At 44.4% G+C, this 16,795-nt stretch overlaps 1 protein-coding gene across 3 annotated transcripts in view; it reads left to right on the top strand.

Annotated features, from left to right (window-relative positions):
* TAFA3 (TAFA chemokine like family member 3) overlaps positions 1-16,795 on the top strand; it is a 145,636-nt gene that overhangs the window by 55,249 nt on the left and 73,592 nt on the right. For all 3 annotated transcript variants that reach the window (XM_053251054.1, XM_053251056.1, XM_053251055.1), the window contains exons 2-3: positions 12,163-12,251; positions 13,278-13,393. In XM_053251054.1, the coding sequence (XP_053107029.1) occupies positions 13,279-13,393 (115 nt within the window). In that variant the 5' untranslated portion in view covers positions 12,163-12,251; position 13,278. The remainder of the gene's footprint in view (positions 1-12,162; positions 12,252-13,277; positions 13,394-16,795) is intronic.

The raw sequence follows: 16,795 nt of genomic DNA, 5'->3' as shown, positions 1-16,795 counted from the left end.
GCTCAAGACAGAAGTGGACCATATGACTTGTTTGTGGGCATAGCCTCCTCCAACCCCTAGTTCCAGTTCTGTCTTGCTTAGGATAGGACGTGTTGGGAGAGAGCTCATGCAGTTAAGCCGGGCGGTTCCCAGCCTGGAACTTCAACTGAGTTCCTAAGTGCTCTCACGAAGGATCCCTTTGAGCCCATCACTACCTTTCCACTGAAGCTCTAATCTTCTAAAGTCTTCTTCCTGGTAGCTATTACCTCGACTCAAGGGTTTTCTGAATTAGGTGCCCTCTCGGCACGGAAGGAATCTTGTACCTTCCAGCTAGACACAGTGCATCCTTGCCTGAACCTCACCTCCCTCCCCCAAAAGATTAATTCCCTGTTTCATAGGTCCAGAGTTGCTGTTCTTCCTTCATTCTGCCTTTCCCCAGTCCAGCCAGGGGAATGATTGCGGCACAAGCCTGATGGGCGCAGGGCTCGACGTTCATCTATCCGTCGCACCAGGGACATCCACAAGTCCGACACCCTTCTTGTCTTTTGCTGTCCCCCCACTTTGGGGAACAGAGTCTCTAAGGACACCTCGACTGGCGGGATCAGATCATGTATTCTCCTGGCCTACTCGGATCTCAACATCCCCCTCCCCGGGGGGAGTCACGGCGTGCTTGACCAGAAGCGCAGCTACCTCTGCAGCCTTTTTTCAGCCCATCCCACTATCAGGATGGAATCCACAGGGCAGCCACTTGGCCTTCCGCCATTCCATTCCCCTAGGCACTTTAAGGTTCTGGCCACTCAGCGGCACAGGCAGCCTTGGAGCGCACAGTGCTTTGGCAAAGGTTTTGAATACATCCTACCCATCCCAGGGATTCATGTCTTCAGCTTGGGCACGTCCCTTCCTGAGGATCTCCTACTCGGGGAATAGGAACATTGGTCTTACCGTGAAGGGTTCTTTTTCCCTGTAGCAGGAGATCCTCAGCCTCAGCCAGATGTATTTTTCGGGAGGTAGGGAGGCACAGATTGTTAACGAGGCCAATTGGGGACAGGCCCAGTCGGGGACGGAGACATCCCTCAGAAGTATTGACTCTTAGGCTGTTTTTTCTCTTTTTTATGCTATTCTCTAGCCTCTTGTCTGGGTTCTTCCCACTCTCTTCTTTACATACAGCTTACATAGTACTTACACAGAGCTCTCTCCACTCGACATACCACCTCGCTCAACAGCCCTGGAACTGGGGCTCGGAGGAGGCTACGCCCACAAACAAGTCTCATGGTCCAGTTCTGTCTCGAGCATGCTCAATCCACTACCCTTCCTGAGGATCTCCTACTACAGGGGAAAAGAACCCTTCACGGTAAGACCAATGTTCCTTTCACACAATACAGGTTTTTAAGCTTCGGAGCAGTCCTCAGGATCAAAGCATGGGGCATTTTTCAGGAATTGGATACGATTTCTTATTCCATCCAAACGTCACAAACTGTCCATGATCATTTGGCATAGTCTTTGGCCGCTGAGCATTGTGATCAGGAAGTGTGTTGTGTGATTGGAGACCTAGTTAGGCAATTTTGTTTGAGGGGCAATGTTGACATGAAGTTCTTCCCAGAGTAGTTCTGTTCACACAGTCATCAAAATCAGGATAGGAGGCATTGTACACTGGTTTGCATGATTGTGTCAACTTAGGAAAATCCTTCCACCCCACATTCCTCAAAGCAGGGTGGTTGAGCTTTTGTAACCTGCTCTTAACCAAAGTAGGTGGAGAGGAGAGCCCTCCTGCCTTGCCTTTCTGGTTGTATAGATTCACTTACCTTTTCTATCAGCCATATAGCAGGTCTGGAAACAATAAGAACTGCCATCTGTGAATGTGCCACTCTGCAAAGCGGAGAATGTGCCACTCTGCAACGTGGAGAGGAGAGCTGGTCTTGTGGTAGCAAGCATGACTTGTCCCCATAGCTAAGCAGGGTCCACCCTGGTTGCATATGAATGGGAGACTTGATGTGTGAGCACTGCAAGATATTCCCCTCAGGGGGTGAAGCCGCTCTGGGAAGAGCAGAAGGTTTCAAGTTCCCTCCCTGGCTTCTCCAGGATAGGGCTGAGAGAGATTCCTGCCTGCAACCTTGGAGAAGCCGCTGCCAGTCTGTGAAGACAATACTAAGCTAGATGACCAATGGTCTGACTCAGTATATGTCAGTTTCCTATGTTCCTAAAGCACACTCTATGTTCTTAGAACAGCAGCAGCTTCAGTCGGGCTGGGCTCGCCTCCTGCTCCTTTGGGGCCATTCAGAGGCTAGCTGTTCCTGATGTAGTGAGGCTTTACAGTCTACTGTCAGTGCAAAGCATGCTGGGAAGGGTGCAAGGCATTCAGAGGACTTTCTATGCTTCCAGCAGTGGAGGCCTTGCCTGGCTTAATCGTGTGTTTCCTGAGTTTTCTGACCCAGATGGTTCTCATCATCTGTTGCTCCTGGGGTAGGAGATCAGTAATCCTCCAACCCACTCCTATATGGTCATGTGAAAGACACTATGTATGCCTTTCACACATAGTATGTCACACTTGCTTTTTGACGAAGAGTGTCCTCATCTGCTTTCAGTTTCCTGCTAATTCACATAAATGGTGGCTAATTCACATCTGGAGATCTACTCTCATGTGTGGGTTTGAGGGGTTTTGCTTAGATAAAGCTTGAGGCAAGGTCTCTGCCAGGGAGACTGAGGAAGACTTCACACGTAACACGGCAAGTAAGGTTGCTCCAAAACATCTATTCAAGGAATGCATGTGGGATATGACCCCTACTAACTGGGCAAGGAGGCACCTTTTTAACATGGTGATTCTCTTTATTTAGCAGGGGGAGAGTAACTGGCCCTATCCACCCCCAGCACGGTACTTCCAGTGACTGTTGCTGGTTTCTGTCTTATGTTTATTTTTAGCTTGTGAGCCCTTTGGGGACATGGAGCCATCTTATCTATCTTCTGTATATTTAATTATCTAAGGCATACCCATGGCTAATCTCATGTGTGGCAGCTCTTGCGAGAGTTCGGAGGGCTGCTGGATAGCCACAGGATGAGTGGTAGGGAATAAAATGGCAGCTGCGGCAGTGACTGGCTGGCCAGAAAGCGGCAGTCGGGTCGGGGGGAGAATAAGCAGGCGGGCCGGCCAGCCAGCCAGGAAGCAGGGTGGGGTAGAGAAGATGCAAGCAGGGGGAGAAGTGGGCTAGCCAAACAGAAAGTTGGGGGTGGTTGGCCAGGCGGGCTGGAGAAGAAGCCAGCCAGAAAGCGGTGGTGGGTGGTGGAGGGGAGAAGAAGCAGGCTGGCCGGCCAGAAAGCAGCTGAGGTGGGGGGGAGAAGCGGGCTGGCCAGCTTGCCAGCCAGAAAGTAGTGGGGGTAGGCGGGCGAGTGGAGGAGAAAGAAAAAGGCAGTGGCAGGTGGGTGAGCCAGCTGGAGGCACAGATTTTCTGCACCCGGCCCAGCTAGTTTTTATTTATTATTTCGCTATGTAAACCCCTTTGGAAACTTTTGTTGAAAAGTGGTATATAAATATTTGTTGTTGTCTAAACCTGCTGTTATTGGCGTATTCTATCCTACTTTTGATTCTGAACCCTACATCTGCAGCCTACTTCTGGCTGGTATCCAGGTTACAGATATCGCTTTTGGAACCACAAGTAGAGCAGCATATGCTTTGATTGGTTGATTGGTTGATTGATTAAATGCCATCAAGTCGGTGTCAGATCTTAGCGACCACATAGATAGATTCTTTCCAGGATGAATATGCTAACATAGGTGGGTTCAAACAACATGCCCAAAATTGGTATATCCTACTTGTCACCGGAAGTTGGACTTGCTGTGTTCGGAATGAATTTTGTTCTGAGTGGCAGCATCAAGGCAGTATGTGCGCACATGCGTTCAGAATGGGGGCTTCCTGATTCAACCTGAGTGGGATCTAAAATTAACTGAGCAGACATTTTAAAAAACTTGTGAGCACACGCACATGCGCACATCTTAGAGGGAACACTACTCCCACATACACTCTTGGAACTGGCAGTTCGTGGCAAGCTTAGCTGCCACATTATGTGTGACACTGCCCTAAATATTCAGCTTAGCCAAAGGTATATAAATGTGGAACTGCTTTGGAGCAAGCATGGGATTGCCTTTAGATCCTTATGAACAGTAGGCAAATGGCTTTGCATATTTTATCTGGGTAGCTAGCAGATTTACTTGGGTTCTATTCTGTGTGTTGCATAGTGGCTGCATGCAAATTTTCTTTTGTGTAGTAACAGTTTGCATGCGTTTTTAACCACTGGCTTCTTTACTGCATGGCCAAATCAAGCTCCTTGGTTTTGACATGGATCGTGATTTTACATGGCTCACGGTGTAAAAAGTTTACTTTGCTGCATCTGATACTGGCTGAATAAAAGGAAGACAGGTTCCTGGACCTTTAAATGGCTAAGTAAAAGAATGACATTCAGAGGTACGGTGGGTTGGTTTTTACATGAGAAGCTGCACCTGCTCAAAAGTACAGGGGCCCCCAGAATTCAGTCTGGGATATATCATCAATTCCATGGGCTTTCCCTTCTTTCTGCTGTCGAGGGTTCATCTCCTCTTGTACATGGCGCTCTCTCAGTCAGAGTGATAATGGCCATATCCTTGCAATCAGTATTAATCTCAAGGATATTAGCACTGCATACAATGCTCCAATCATGCTAGTTGCCTCCTCAGCATCTCAAGAGTTTTAAGAAGGAAGGAAAGACATGTATAATGATATGTAAAGGCCGAGGGGGAAAGAGCCCTTGTGATTGCTCTTTTGCAGATGTCAAATGATTTAAATACATGCTGATGGGAAGTGGCACGTTACATTGCACTTGAACAGTGTGATTACAAAACAGACTAAGCAAATAAAGTCTGGTCCCTGACAATCTGGAGGGAACTTTGAGAGGAAGGCATCTGTTTTAGCGTGAAGCTCCAATCTCTATGGGCGGCATTGATGGAAGGGCAGTGGGGTATGATTGTGGATTGAAAAGGAGGTTTTTATATAAACATATCCTGTCTGGAAGTGTTGCTGCTGGAAGAAACCCACTGTGGAAGGATCTGGCAGGTGGTTAAGGTAAAATGGCATCCAAGTATGGGCATCCACAGGGTTGGTAATGCAGCAGTTTTCCCCCTGGATTTGTGTGTGGATTAGATACCTATTTACACAATTTATGTATATACGTTGCTAGTATATACATAAAGGTAAAGTGTGCCATCAAGTCAATTTTGACTCTTGGCGCCCACAGAGCCTTGTGGTTTTCTTTTGATAGAATACAGGAAGAGTTTACCATTGTCTCCTCCCATGCAGTATAAGATGATGCATCTTCCTATATTGCTGCTGCCTGATATAGGTGTTTCCCATAGTCTGGGAAACATACCAACGGGGATTGGAACCAGCAACCTTCTGTTTGTTAGTCAAGCATTTTCCTGCTGAGCCACTTAAGGTGACCAGTATATACATGACTTATAATACATCATTTTTGCCAGAAAAGGAATCCTGTGGATGCCCACGCGCATGTTTATGACATTGTGGCATACTGTGATGGGACAAGATTGTTGGGAGAGGTGAAATGGGAGGCTCTAGTGCTTGGAGATGGTTTGCACGTGCTGTTGTGTGTCAACTGTATGCAGGCATTCAACTGTGGAGGTCTGGAGCAAGGGCCGGTGTCTATGATCCCTCTCTCTTTCTGTGCTCACATGTGCTCATTGAAATGTTGCAAAGGGTGATGGCAGTCATGGATTAGGAGGGATAAATAGGTTTCAACTTAGGTTGGGAACTGGAGGCCGAAAAGAGATTCCCTTTCAGATCGTGCTGAACCAAAATGTCTTTTTACAGCACTTTTGGCAACACTTGGGGCACTGAAGTGTTTTTTGTGATCAGAGGTGCACCTAGGTAACTTTGGAGCCTGGACCTAAAGGCCTTTGGCAACACCACCACCCCCCCACTACAGCTGCAAGTTAAGAAGCATCATCCCCCTAGGTGCACACACACACACACACACACACACACACACACACACACACACACTGTATGTTTAACATGTGGGGTTTTGTGGGCACAGACAGCAACTCACAAGAATGTAAGAATAGAAAACAGGTATATTTATGCAAATATGCATCAACAGAAACATTTCAACACACAACTTAGCACATTCCAGTCCCACAGATTTCTTTCCCCATTCCCTGCTCTGTCTCTAAAGCATCTGGCGCAGGTCACAATCGCACTCATCCACCTGGCACAGTGTGGGCCGACAGCGAGGTGGGGCGAACACATCACCCAGGACAGACTAAAGAGGATTTGGGGACCCCCAGGAGGTGCAGAGTCCAGCGGTAAGAGTGCCTCAGTTTGTGATGGGCAAAACGTTTGCCCATCACATTTTGTGTGATTGGCAAGAAATTGTGAAGTGTTGAGTAGGGTGGCTTACTGCTCTTTAGTGGAAATAGCAAGTGTCTTTTTTATTTATTTAAGAAAAGCTTTTTTTCCATTCTTTTGGGCAGCAACAGCATCGGTGCTGGAGAACTTCCTGGTGGCCGGCTGTGTCTGGTTTCCTTTTCTCTTGGAATACCCCAGAAATCATGCTAAGTCATGGTGTAGAACCAAGTCGGATGATCCTTCTCCCCTGCACAACCCACCCACATATCTGCTGAGAACATGCCCATCGTGATGTCTTTCAAGGCAATTCCTGACATGACAAATAGTCTCCTGACATGTCCCTTTATTGTGCCGACGGGGGGTGGGGCGCGCAGATCATCCAACTGCAGCTCTATCAGGCTTCAAATATTAACTAGTGGAATGTATCCAGAGTAGCAGTTCAGACAATCTGCCCCACCTCGCCCGCATGCTAAATGAATGTATTGTGAGAGTGTTGGGTGGGCTGGTCTGAAACTATTTGTGGAATATAGGAACGTAGGAAGCTGCCATATACTGAGTCAGACCATTGGTGCATCTAGCTCAGTATTGTCTTCACAGACTGGCAGCAGCTTCTCCAAGGTTGCAGGCAGGAATCTCTCTTGGTCCTATCTTGGAGATGCCAGTGGGGGAATCTGGAAACATGCAGATGCTCTTCCCAGAGCAGCCCCATCTCCTATGAGGAATAGGAGTCTCTTTTGTAACCTGTCTCAGTCTCTTATGTGGAGACTGAGAGATAAAATGTCTTAAATTTAAAGGGCCAGTGCAGAGCAAAGGCAGACCTTGCTGCCCCTAGCTAGCTCTCTTACTTCAGTGGGCTCTTGAGGGTGCTTTTGCTGAACAATGCTACTACCTTTTGACATGTGGTGGTGTATGACAAGGCTTGATAGACATGAGTGGTTTGTCCTTTGTAAAGGTTGCTGATAACTATTACTGCCAGTAGTACTACTGAACACTTACTAGATTCCAAAATGATCGTATTGGAGCTGTGTCAGCAGTATTTGCGTTTTACTGGTAGAGAGTTACACGTGATGTTTTATTGCAATACTGTTTTCAGCTCTGCGCCAGTTTCTGCTGTTAACAGAATTGGTGTTCACAGTAAAACTTTTTGAAGTGAGCCTCTGCATTCATATCTGTGAAAAAGTTAAACCTGAGTTATCTCTTAACTGTCTAAGTTGCACTCTAGGTTAGGAACATAGGAAACTGCCATATACTGAGTCAAACCATTGGTCTATCTAGCTCAGTATTATCTTCACAGACTGGCAGCAGCTTCTCCAAGGTTGCAGGCAGGAATCTCTCTCAGCCCTATTTTGGAGGCAACGTACTGTATGCTTTGGTAGTTTGTTGGTTCAATAAAAAAAATCTTGTCTTATTAAAAAAAATAATAATCTTGTCCTATCTTGGAGAAGCCAGGGAGGGAACTTGAAACCTTCTGCTCTTCCCAGAGCGCCTTCATCCCCTGAGGGGAATATCTTGCAGTGCTCACACTTCTAGTCTCCCATCCATATGTAACCAGGGTGGACCCTGCTTAGCTAAGGGGACAAGTCATGCTTGCTACCACAAGACCAGCTCTCCTCTCCGGTGCTGCTTGATTCTTGGATTCTCCTTAACAATTACATGGAAAATAACTTGTTTGAATATGTACACATTCACAAGATCACTCTAAAAAGTTATCATGCATATTCCTAGGGTTCTGCTGAATTCCTCCATTTGCTCTCTCAAGCTGAGTTAATGCGGCTGCTGTCTACTCAACATGAAGCTTTTTTTTTTTTTAATCGTCCAGCATGAAACTAGGTCGTTTGAGGGATCTGGTATGTTTGAATCAACATTGTTTGGGTAATTTTCCAAAAAGAAGCTTGGGAATTGATGCTTGAACATGAATAAATGCTTGCATATAACCCCTTTCCAAGTGGATCTCACCAGTGAGTGACTGTTATGTCTGCTGCCATGAGTGCCTGTTACACCATCTTTATGAAAGCATCTTAAGCTAATGTGGAAGGAAGAAGTTGATAGGGTGAGCAGTTGTGCATGGAGTATGGCTGTGCCATGGTGGCCCAGCTTGAAGAACATGCAGACCTTGATGTGTGATGCAGTTACTCCATATCCTGTGAATCGAATGCAACAAAACTCATAGTTATTCTGCCTTCTAGCCACACACCCTCCTGTGTTATATATTCAGCCACATTGCTATTTGTGAGGCTGTTGTTGGGCTGCTGTGATACTCTCTATGCAGAGCTTCCAAATCATATTCTCATAGCTTACTCTACCATGAGAGAGACTAAATATGTCCCACTTGGACATATTCAGATGATATGTGGATTCTTGGATGGTGATCCATGTACCTCTGGTGCTCCATAATGCCTATTCAGGGGGCCCCTGCAGCCCTGATGCAATGATGGGGGCGGGGGGGGGGAGCTGAAGGCATATTCAGAGTATTTGGTTGTAGCTGTATTAGAACACATGGGCTGAAGGGAAAGTGGGAGGTTTTACTAGGCAGTAGGTAGGTGTTTCTAGGCTCTCATCTGCCCTGAATAGTTGTAACTTGACTAACAAATGTCTTAAGCCCTATTCACATGGTATGTTCAATGCGTGTACACACATTCTGTGTGCAATGTACACATGTACCATTATTCACACATTTTGTTCAATCCAGGTAAAGTAATGCTTCCTATCCGGACCTTGATTTGCAGGGACCTGCATCCAGGTTCACTCTTTGAATTGAATGTATGTACATGGATCCATATGCAAACATGTGCATGTGTTCAGACACCTATACGCATGTACAGCGTGATATCTGAATAGTGCTTTAGTACTGTGTTTGCATACACAAACCGAACACCACTTCCCCCTATTCTGTGCATTCAGTACAGATGCACTGGAGTGTAAGAGTTGAGTAAATCAGAAGCCTTTCAGGCAGCCTCTCTCACAAGGCAGCCATAATATACAAACACGTTGAATTCCAAAGAGCAAGCAAACCAGAACAGTGACTCACAATAAAACAAAAGTTTTAAGAATTGCTGCTGTAGAATGAAAGGCTAAAATGCTTACAGATAAATTAGTAGAAATCTAGTGCATGTTTTGACAAGAAACAGTTGTGAGCTGGCCCTGTGCCCAGTAGAGGCTGTATATCACCATAAACAACATGCACTCACTCTCCAGTTCACTGTTAAGTTGTGAGTGGGCACTAAAGTTTTACAGGTACTGTGGTTGTTCACTCTGGACTCTGTTAAATCCCAGCAGGTGATAAACAAGGCTGTGAAGTTGTCATTTCCCTGGTAAAATTAGCCTGTGCTGGCAAGGCTGTTTTCTCTGTGGATCTTTGGTACCCTTACGCTTCCTGGTCCCTGAGATGTTCCTGTCTAAAATATCTTAATGGTTGGGACCAGTGTGTTCTCTAATTTTTTTTTCATCTGTATGTGGAATGAGTTTTATTCTGGGTGGCAGTATCAAGGCAGTGTGTGCACACATGCATTCAAAATTTCCTGATTCAACCTGAGCAGGATCTAAAATTAACTGAGCAGACATCAAAAAACTTGTGAGCAGGCGAACATGTGCATGCCTCCATCACAGTTTTTAGAAAGCGTGTTAAATCTTGGCTTTTTACCAAGGCTTTTTTATATGATTGTCTCTACTGCTGCTTCTTTGTATTTTGTACATTTCTTATGCTTGTATTTTAAATCTTTGCAGTCATATTTGTTTTATATTTTAGCTTAATATTTTAATTGTCATTTTTATATTCTTGTTTTTAATTTTTGTGTGAACCACCTTGGGATTGTTTTAATGAAAGGCGGTATACAAATCCAACAATAAAATAAATAAATAAATGAGAGGGAACACTGGTTGGGACCATATTCTCATGACCAGAATGATTATGAGTAAATAATTAACCATGGCTGGCTAGTCCCATGTGCTCCCATAGAGCATGTTGTGAGAACCTGAAGTTTCCAGGCAATCACAGTTAAATTGCTGTGGCTAAACAGCATTTAACAAGGATCACTAATCACATGCTCCGCAGGAGTGCATGGGGCTGGCCAATCACAGTTAACTCTTTAACTGCAGTTGTTCTGGTCATGAAAATGTGAACTGAATGAATGAATCCATGTACAGAGGGTTTGGAGGACTCATTTAAAAGTACTAAGAAGAATGGCTATTAAATGGGATTTGTTTAAACTCCAGGAAATAAATTTCTGAATAGTGTGTCGGACAACAGTGTTTATATCTCAGAATTGCCTTTGGTGCTCAGAGAAGATTGCAGCAACTTCCTTGGACATCATAGAACAATTCCATACATTCCAGGGAAAGGCTCCCTCCAATACCTACTTGGTACCCACTTGGTACTCCCTCCGGTACCCCACTTGGATCCTCTCCTTGATTTGATGGCTGCCCTTGACTTTGCTGCTTCTGTGCTTAAAATAGAAGGCAAGCATTCCATAATTGAATGTTGTTCTGTTCTGCCCACATCTGTCCTGTAGTGCCGCCTCATTATGTAGCAGCTGAGGAGTTCTGCAGTTGAGCCAGTAGTTTCCAGGCAAAATACAAAGTGCTGGTTATTATCTGTAAAACCCTGAATGGCTTGGGCCCGTGGTATTTTAGAGAGTGCTGCCGCCTTCATTATTATTTATTGAATTTATTCGTATATGTCCATGAACCTTGCTGCCTACTGAGATCATCAGGGGAGGTCCAGCTGTGGTTGCCGCTGACTGGCTTGGTTGTGACCCCAAACCAGGCCTCTTCTCTAAGGTTCAGTTCCATGTATTGCTATCTTTGATCAAATACACAATCCAAATAAAAGAAACCTTGAGGGTAGATATCAGTACAAACACATACATGCATACACACATGTAGAATTTGTTACATAGAAGATTGAGATAAAAAATCAGAAACTCCCCATCTCTGGTTGTGTTTAAATGACCTTTGGAAACACACCTGTTATATCAGGCTTTTGATTTCTGATGTTTTAAAGTTTATTTTAGAGGTGTTGTAAAGTTTTATTTATGGTGATTTTAATCTGATTATGTGATTTTTAGGTTCTGGTTGGATTGGATTGGATTCTGGTTGGATTGGATTGCCCATAGATCTTATATAGGGTGGTATATAAATGCGACAAATAGATAAAAACATCTCAGTTCTCCAGTCCTATTCAGAGGTGTTGCAGCCAGAGATGGGGTTTGGAAATGTTTCCAGAAACAAAGTTCAGAGGAACAATTCTTCCATTTCAGAAGGAGGTGATTCCATTGCCTTGAGGTCACAGTTGCAAGGGCTTTGCTTTTAGTCTGGGGGTAACTCAAGAGGATTCTGTGGTTGTCCAAAATAGTTGATCAGAGTGACTTTGTGAGCACAGTGCAGCAGTTATTTTATTCATTCATTCATTCATTCATTCATTTGATTTCTGTACCGTCCTTCCAAAAATGGCTCAGGGCAGTTTACACAGAGAAATAACAGACAAATAAGATGGATCCCTGTCCCCAAAGGTTCACAGTCTAAAAAGAAACATAAGACAGAAACCAGCAACAGTCACTGGAGGTACTGTGCTGCGGCTGGATAGGGCCAGTTACTCTCCCCCTGCTAAATAAAGAGAATCACCACGTTAAATGGTGCCTCTTTGCCAAGTTAGCAGGGGTTCTGTGAATGGTTATGAGATTGCTTCATTGAATGTGCAGGTGTCCAGATATGCACTGTAACATCAAAGGTTTACTGTGATGGCATAAGGTAGGCTCTGTGTATTCGAACACTGAAATTACTGTACCTTTCTTTTCTTTCAGATGCCCTGATGTTTGCCCTTCTTTGCAAATACCGAGTCTATCTGAGATTGGCAAATGCACTGACGGTAGCTGTGAAGCCCCAGTAGGAGGTAAATTTAAGTGCTTCTTTTAGTGATCAGCTTTTCCAGGCCTTCACAAGAAATCTTGTTGTAAGAAACCTGGAGGAACTTAGCAAAAATATAAACAGGTGGCCACCAATGTGAATGCATGGAAAGGCTCAAAATGCCCTGTTGCCTTTATATTATTATTATTATTACATTTTATATCCCGCTCTTCCTCCAAGGAGCCCAGAGCAGTGTACTACATACTTGAGTTTCTCTTTCACAACAACCCTGTGAAGTAGGTTAGGCTGAGAGAGAAGTGACTGGCCCAGAGTCACCCAGCTAGTTTCATGGCTGAATGGGGATTTGAACTTGGGTCTCCCTGGTCCTAGTTCAGCACTCTAACCACTACACCACGCTGGCTCTCCCTGCTCACCATTCCTGGTCGTCACTCAGAATCTTAATGGGCTGACCTTTGGACCTGCTACTTGTGGCAAAAAAGAAGGGGGGGTTGTGCTTTTGTAAAGTTGGGGCAGGGGTTATATTTTTGTAGCTGTTAGTGAACCTATTTCTTTATATGGCAGGAAAAACAAAAACTACACAAGTTCTCATAAAACGATGGCAAACTGGTTATTTGGAATTTAAGCACTGTGGATTTTTGATCTAGATCAGGGGCTGCCAGATTGGCACTCTACTGGTTTTCAGCAGGTGTAGTTGTGAAGTTGTGCTGAGTTTTGGAATTGCCCGGTAGTTGCCCTACCCACTGAAGAGTAAGATGTGTGAAGTATGTGTTGTGCACTTCAGTATGCGTGCATGCATGTGTGCACACACACAGATCACATGACAATGTTTTCTTTAGAAATGCATGATTGTGTAATTGCAGACAACTTCAAATTTTATAAGAATGTGTAACCTTCTGGGGTTTTGTCAAACATTTTAGTTTAGAAATGCTGAAACACAACTTGCTCTGGCCTGCCTGAGGAGCTGTTACGATAGCCTCCTTCAGTTTTATGACCCTCAGGCGCTCTATCCATGCAATGTGGATTTTCAAATTTTTCATTTTTTCCTTGGCAGAATGAGTGAGGGGGACATCCGAAGCTTGAGCAAAGGGGTATTGGTGCTCTCTCTCTGCCTTATAACGCTATGGGGAAGGCTGACGCTGGCCTCATCACACCACAGAAGCCATTCAGGTAGGCCTAATGTCCCCTCTCCTCTCAGATATGCAGAATCTTCTTGTATTGTAACTGCAGAGCTTTGCTGGATGTTTGCAGTATGTATTACTTATTTAGTTAGGTTTATATTTATATCCTGCTCTTCCTCCTGGGAGCCCAGAGCAGTGTACATGTTGGTTTGTTCTCACAACAACCCTGTGAGGTAGGTTAGGCTGAGAGATAAGTAACTGGCCCAAAGTCGCCCACTGAGTTTCATGCCTGGACAGGGACGTGAACTCTGTTCTTCTGGCCCAAGTTCAGCATTCTAACCACTACACCATGCTGGCTGTACATGGTGTTAACGACATCAGTAACTACTCCATTATTAATCTGGTTTTATACCCCTAAATACCTTGTAAAAGAGTTGCAAGGCAATACTAGCTAAACACTTTTGAAAGACTGAAATGATTATCTTGAAATGTAATTCAGAGATATGAGGGTTCTTCTCTGTGTGTCTAGGAACCCCACTTTTCCAGGACTTCTATATGCATAGAGGCAGGCCTTTCTGTGTACCATGGTATACATGGGAGTCTTGTTAGACATTCCAGTGAATATGTATAGGTCAGCAAGGGAGCCTGCTGAAGTGATTACACCACTCCCATGTGCATTCATTGTTATAATGTCTGAAAAAGCTTCAAATAAATGGAGCTCCTAAGACACTCCTATCACACTGCTGCGATAGAACTGTCTTATGTGCTGAGAAAGGTTGGATCCCTGAATTGAGTATCTAGTGGGGTCCCTGCTATATACAGTATTTTGATCTATATAGAACAACATAAAACTTAATAATACAGTATTATTCACAATGATCAACTAAGGAGAATTCTATTCAGTAGGGCATGAAAGTATCTTCTCCCCCTTGCCTTCTTTCCCCACTTCCCCTCTTCCCTTTCTTCCTAACGCTAAAGTTAAATCTTGTGATATTTATATTCATGACATATTTATTGTGTCCAACTGGGAATACTATAATAGTAAATCTTTTAGTATTTGTGGTAAAACTTAAACAGTCTATAAATAATCCTGTAGTGGGTTTAACTTCTTGATTGTTATCATGTTTAGTTTTCAGATTTAGAAACTGATTATTTTTTTAACTGAAGTGGATTCTAAGAAACTGGAAGCGCTCTTATTTTAGTCATGTTTTTTAAAGTTTGTGTTAGACCTGATGCTGGTAACAAATTCCTGTTATCCAATGATGGGCAACCATTTAGTCATCCATATTTGTCCCAAGCTGTTGACTCGAGTCTATAGCCTAGAAATTATTTTGTACATCCTGGCCTGGTGCTGAATGCACAGGGGGCAGCTGAAGGGAAGTGAACTTTCTTCCAGCTCCATTTTTAGCCTACTTTCCAGTAGGCTTATGAGATCACCTGGCATTCCATCTATATGTCTGTCCGTGTGTGTCCCCCCCTCAACTTCACAATGCTTGGACCAATATGAACCAAATCAGGTGAAGTTGTAGGGACACATAGGGATGCCTCAGTGGCATAGTTTGTGATGATGTCATCCACCCTGATTCAAGATGGCGGATGCATAAGCATTTGAGGTGCAAGAAGGCTAACTTGTTGCTAGTATGTTGCCTAACTGGTTTGAACCAAATGTGGTACAGTTGTAGTGAGTCACACAGTTGTAGTGAGTGACACACAGGGACACCTCAACAGCATGGTTTGTGATATAATCCACCCCAATTCAAGATGACGGTCACATGGACATTTGAGGCACAATTGGGCTAACTTGTGAACCACTTAACTGATTTAATCCAAATTTGCTACATGGAGACAGCTTAAGGGCATAGTTTGTAATGATGGCAGACACGTGAACGTTTGAGGTGCAAGGGGGAACCAAATTGGGCCAAATTTGGTACAGTTGTAGGGACACACGTGGACACCTCAAACACATAGTTTGTGATGATCTCATCCACCCCAGTTCAAGATGGGGAATGCATGAATGAGGCACAAGTGGGCTAAGTTGTGAACTGTGTAACTGAACTGGACCAAATTTAGTCCAGTTGGGATAATGAAAGGAAAGTAGGCAGATTAGTTCTTACTAGAACAACTTGTTTTTCACTAGCTGCAGCCTTGCTTGGACAGATAAGATTAGTTGACAATCATCTGTGTTTATGTAATGGCAGGGTTCGACTAGTATTTTCTATTCTCATTCTCTCTCTCTCTCTCTCTCTCTCTCTCTCCCTCCCTCCCGAGTGCAGATTTTAGGGTCTTTAAATTTTAAATCTGGTCACATTACTGTATCATAATTCTACTATATCTATTTGTCTTATTTATCTAATATAAATAAGAGCCACTTTTTAGAAAACGCTTTTAATAAAACCTCCATAGAAACATTTGATAAATATAGAACTGTTTCATTTGTAGGCCACAGTGATAGGTGCAGAATATATTTGTCATCAGGCAGATTGTCTGGCTTTTAAAATTTGTAAATATGTGCCATATTGTCATGCTGTTTGCTCTATGTTTTATTCTTAACCTTTGCAATAGAATGGCAGAAGTAATAGGCCTGACATCATGGGTACCTGTCTGAAAAGATGTGCACATGTTTGCTTGTGCATCAGCTAGTCTCCTGTGTTGATTCAGTGTATCTTGCTTGGGATGGAGGGGACTCAACATCTTGCTTTCTGTCAGGTTTTTGTTTTGTTTTTTGCCGGTGTTGCTTTAGAGAACTTGCTTGCTAGTGTAGATTGTTACTCCTAAAGTTTTTGTCTTTTCAAAACAAAGAAACAGCTGCATGGAAGATTTGGACAGGTCTGTTGTGTGTACTTTCAGCTGTGAGGTGCTGGAAAAGAAAGCAAGGAACCAGATGACCCCTGTGCCTTAAGGGGCCTGCTGGGTGGTCTGGCTTCCCCCATCCTACCCTGGGCTCTCTCCTCTTGCAACATCTCTTGTCAGTCTCCCGCCCCGGCACCTGACTGGGATATTCCTGGGCAAGATGCTTTGTTGGATCCTTGTAGGGAGAAATGCAGGGGGTGTGACTGAAGAGATTGTAAGTGGGGCTCTGGAAGGCAGGGGAAGTGAGGCTCTGGTCCCTTGCTCTGGCTCTACTTTTTCTGTCACAGCAGAAAAAATAAAAATAAAAATTCATGTTTGGTACTCACACAGACACACATGGGTTTTCACATTTATTTTATACCAGACAGTGGATGAAACATAAACAGCATGCTTAGCTTGTAAGCAGCATGTTTCCCACTAGGGATGGGCCCGGACCGGTCCGGACCTGGGTGGTTCAGTCCGGGGGTGGGGGGTAGCTTTAAGAGCGGCGGGAGGGTTTACTTACCCCTCCCACCACTTTCCCGCTCTGGCGCCGTAAAGTTCAGAGTAATTGGGGTGGCAGGATACCTCCCTGCCGCCCCTTCCCCGATCTTGCTCTACA

This window comes from Hemicordylus capensis, chromosome 4, assembly GCF_027244095.1.
Source record: "Hemicordylus capensis ecotype Gifberg chromosome 4, rHemCap1.1.pri, whole genome shotgun sequence".
Lineage (NCBI taxonomy): Eukaryota > Metazoa > Chordata > Lepidosauria > Squamata > Cordylidae > Hemicordylus > Hemicordylus capensis.
The sequence above is the reverse complement of the archived record's forward strand: the minus strand, read 5'-3'. Positions and strand labels throughout refer to the sequence as shown.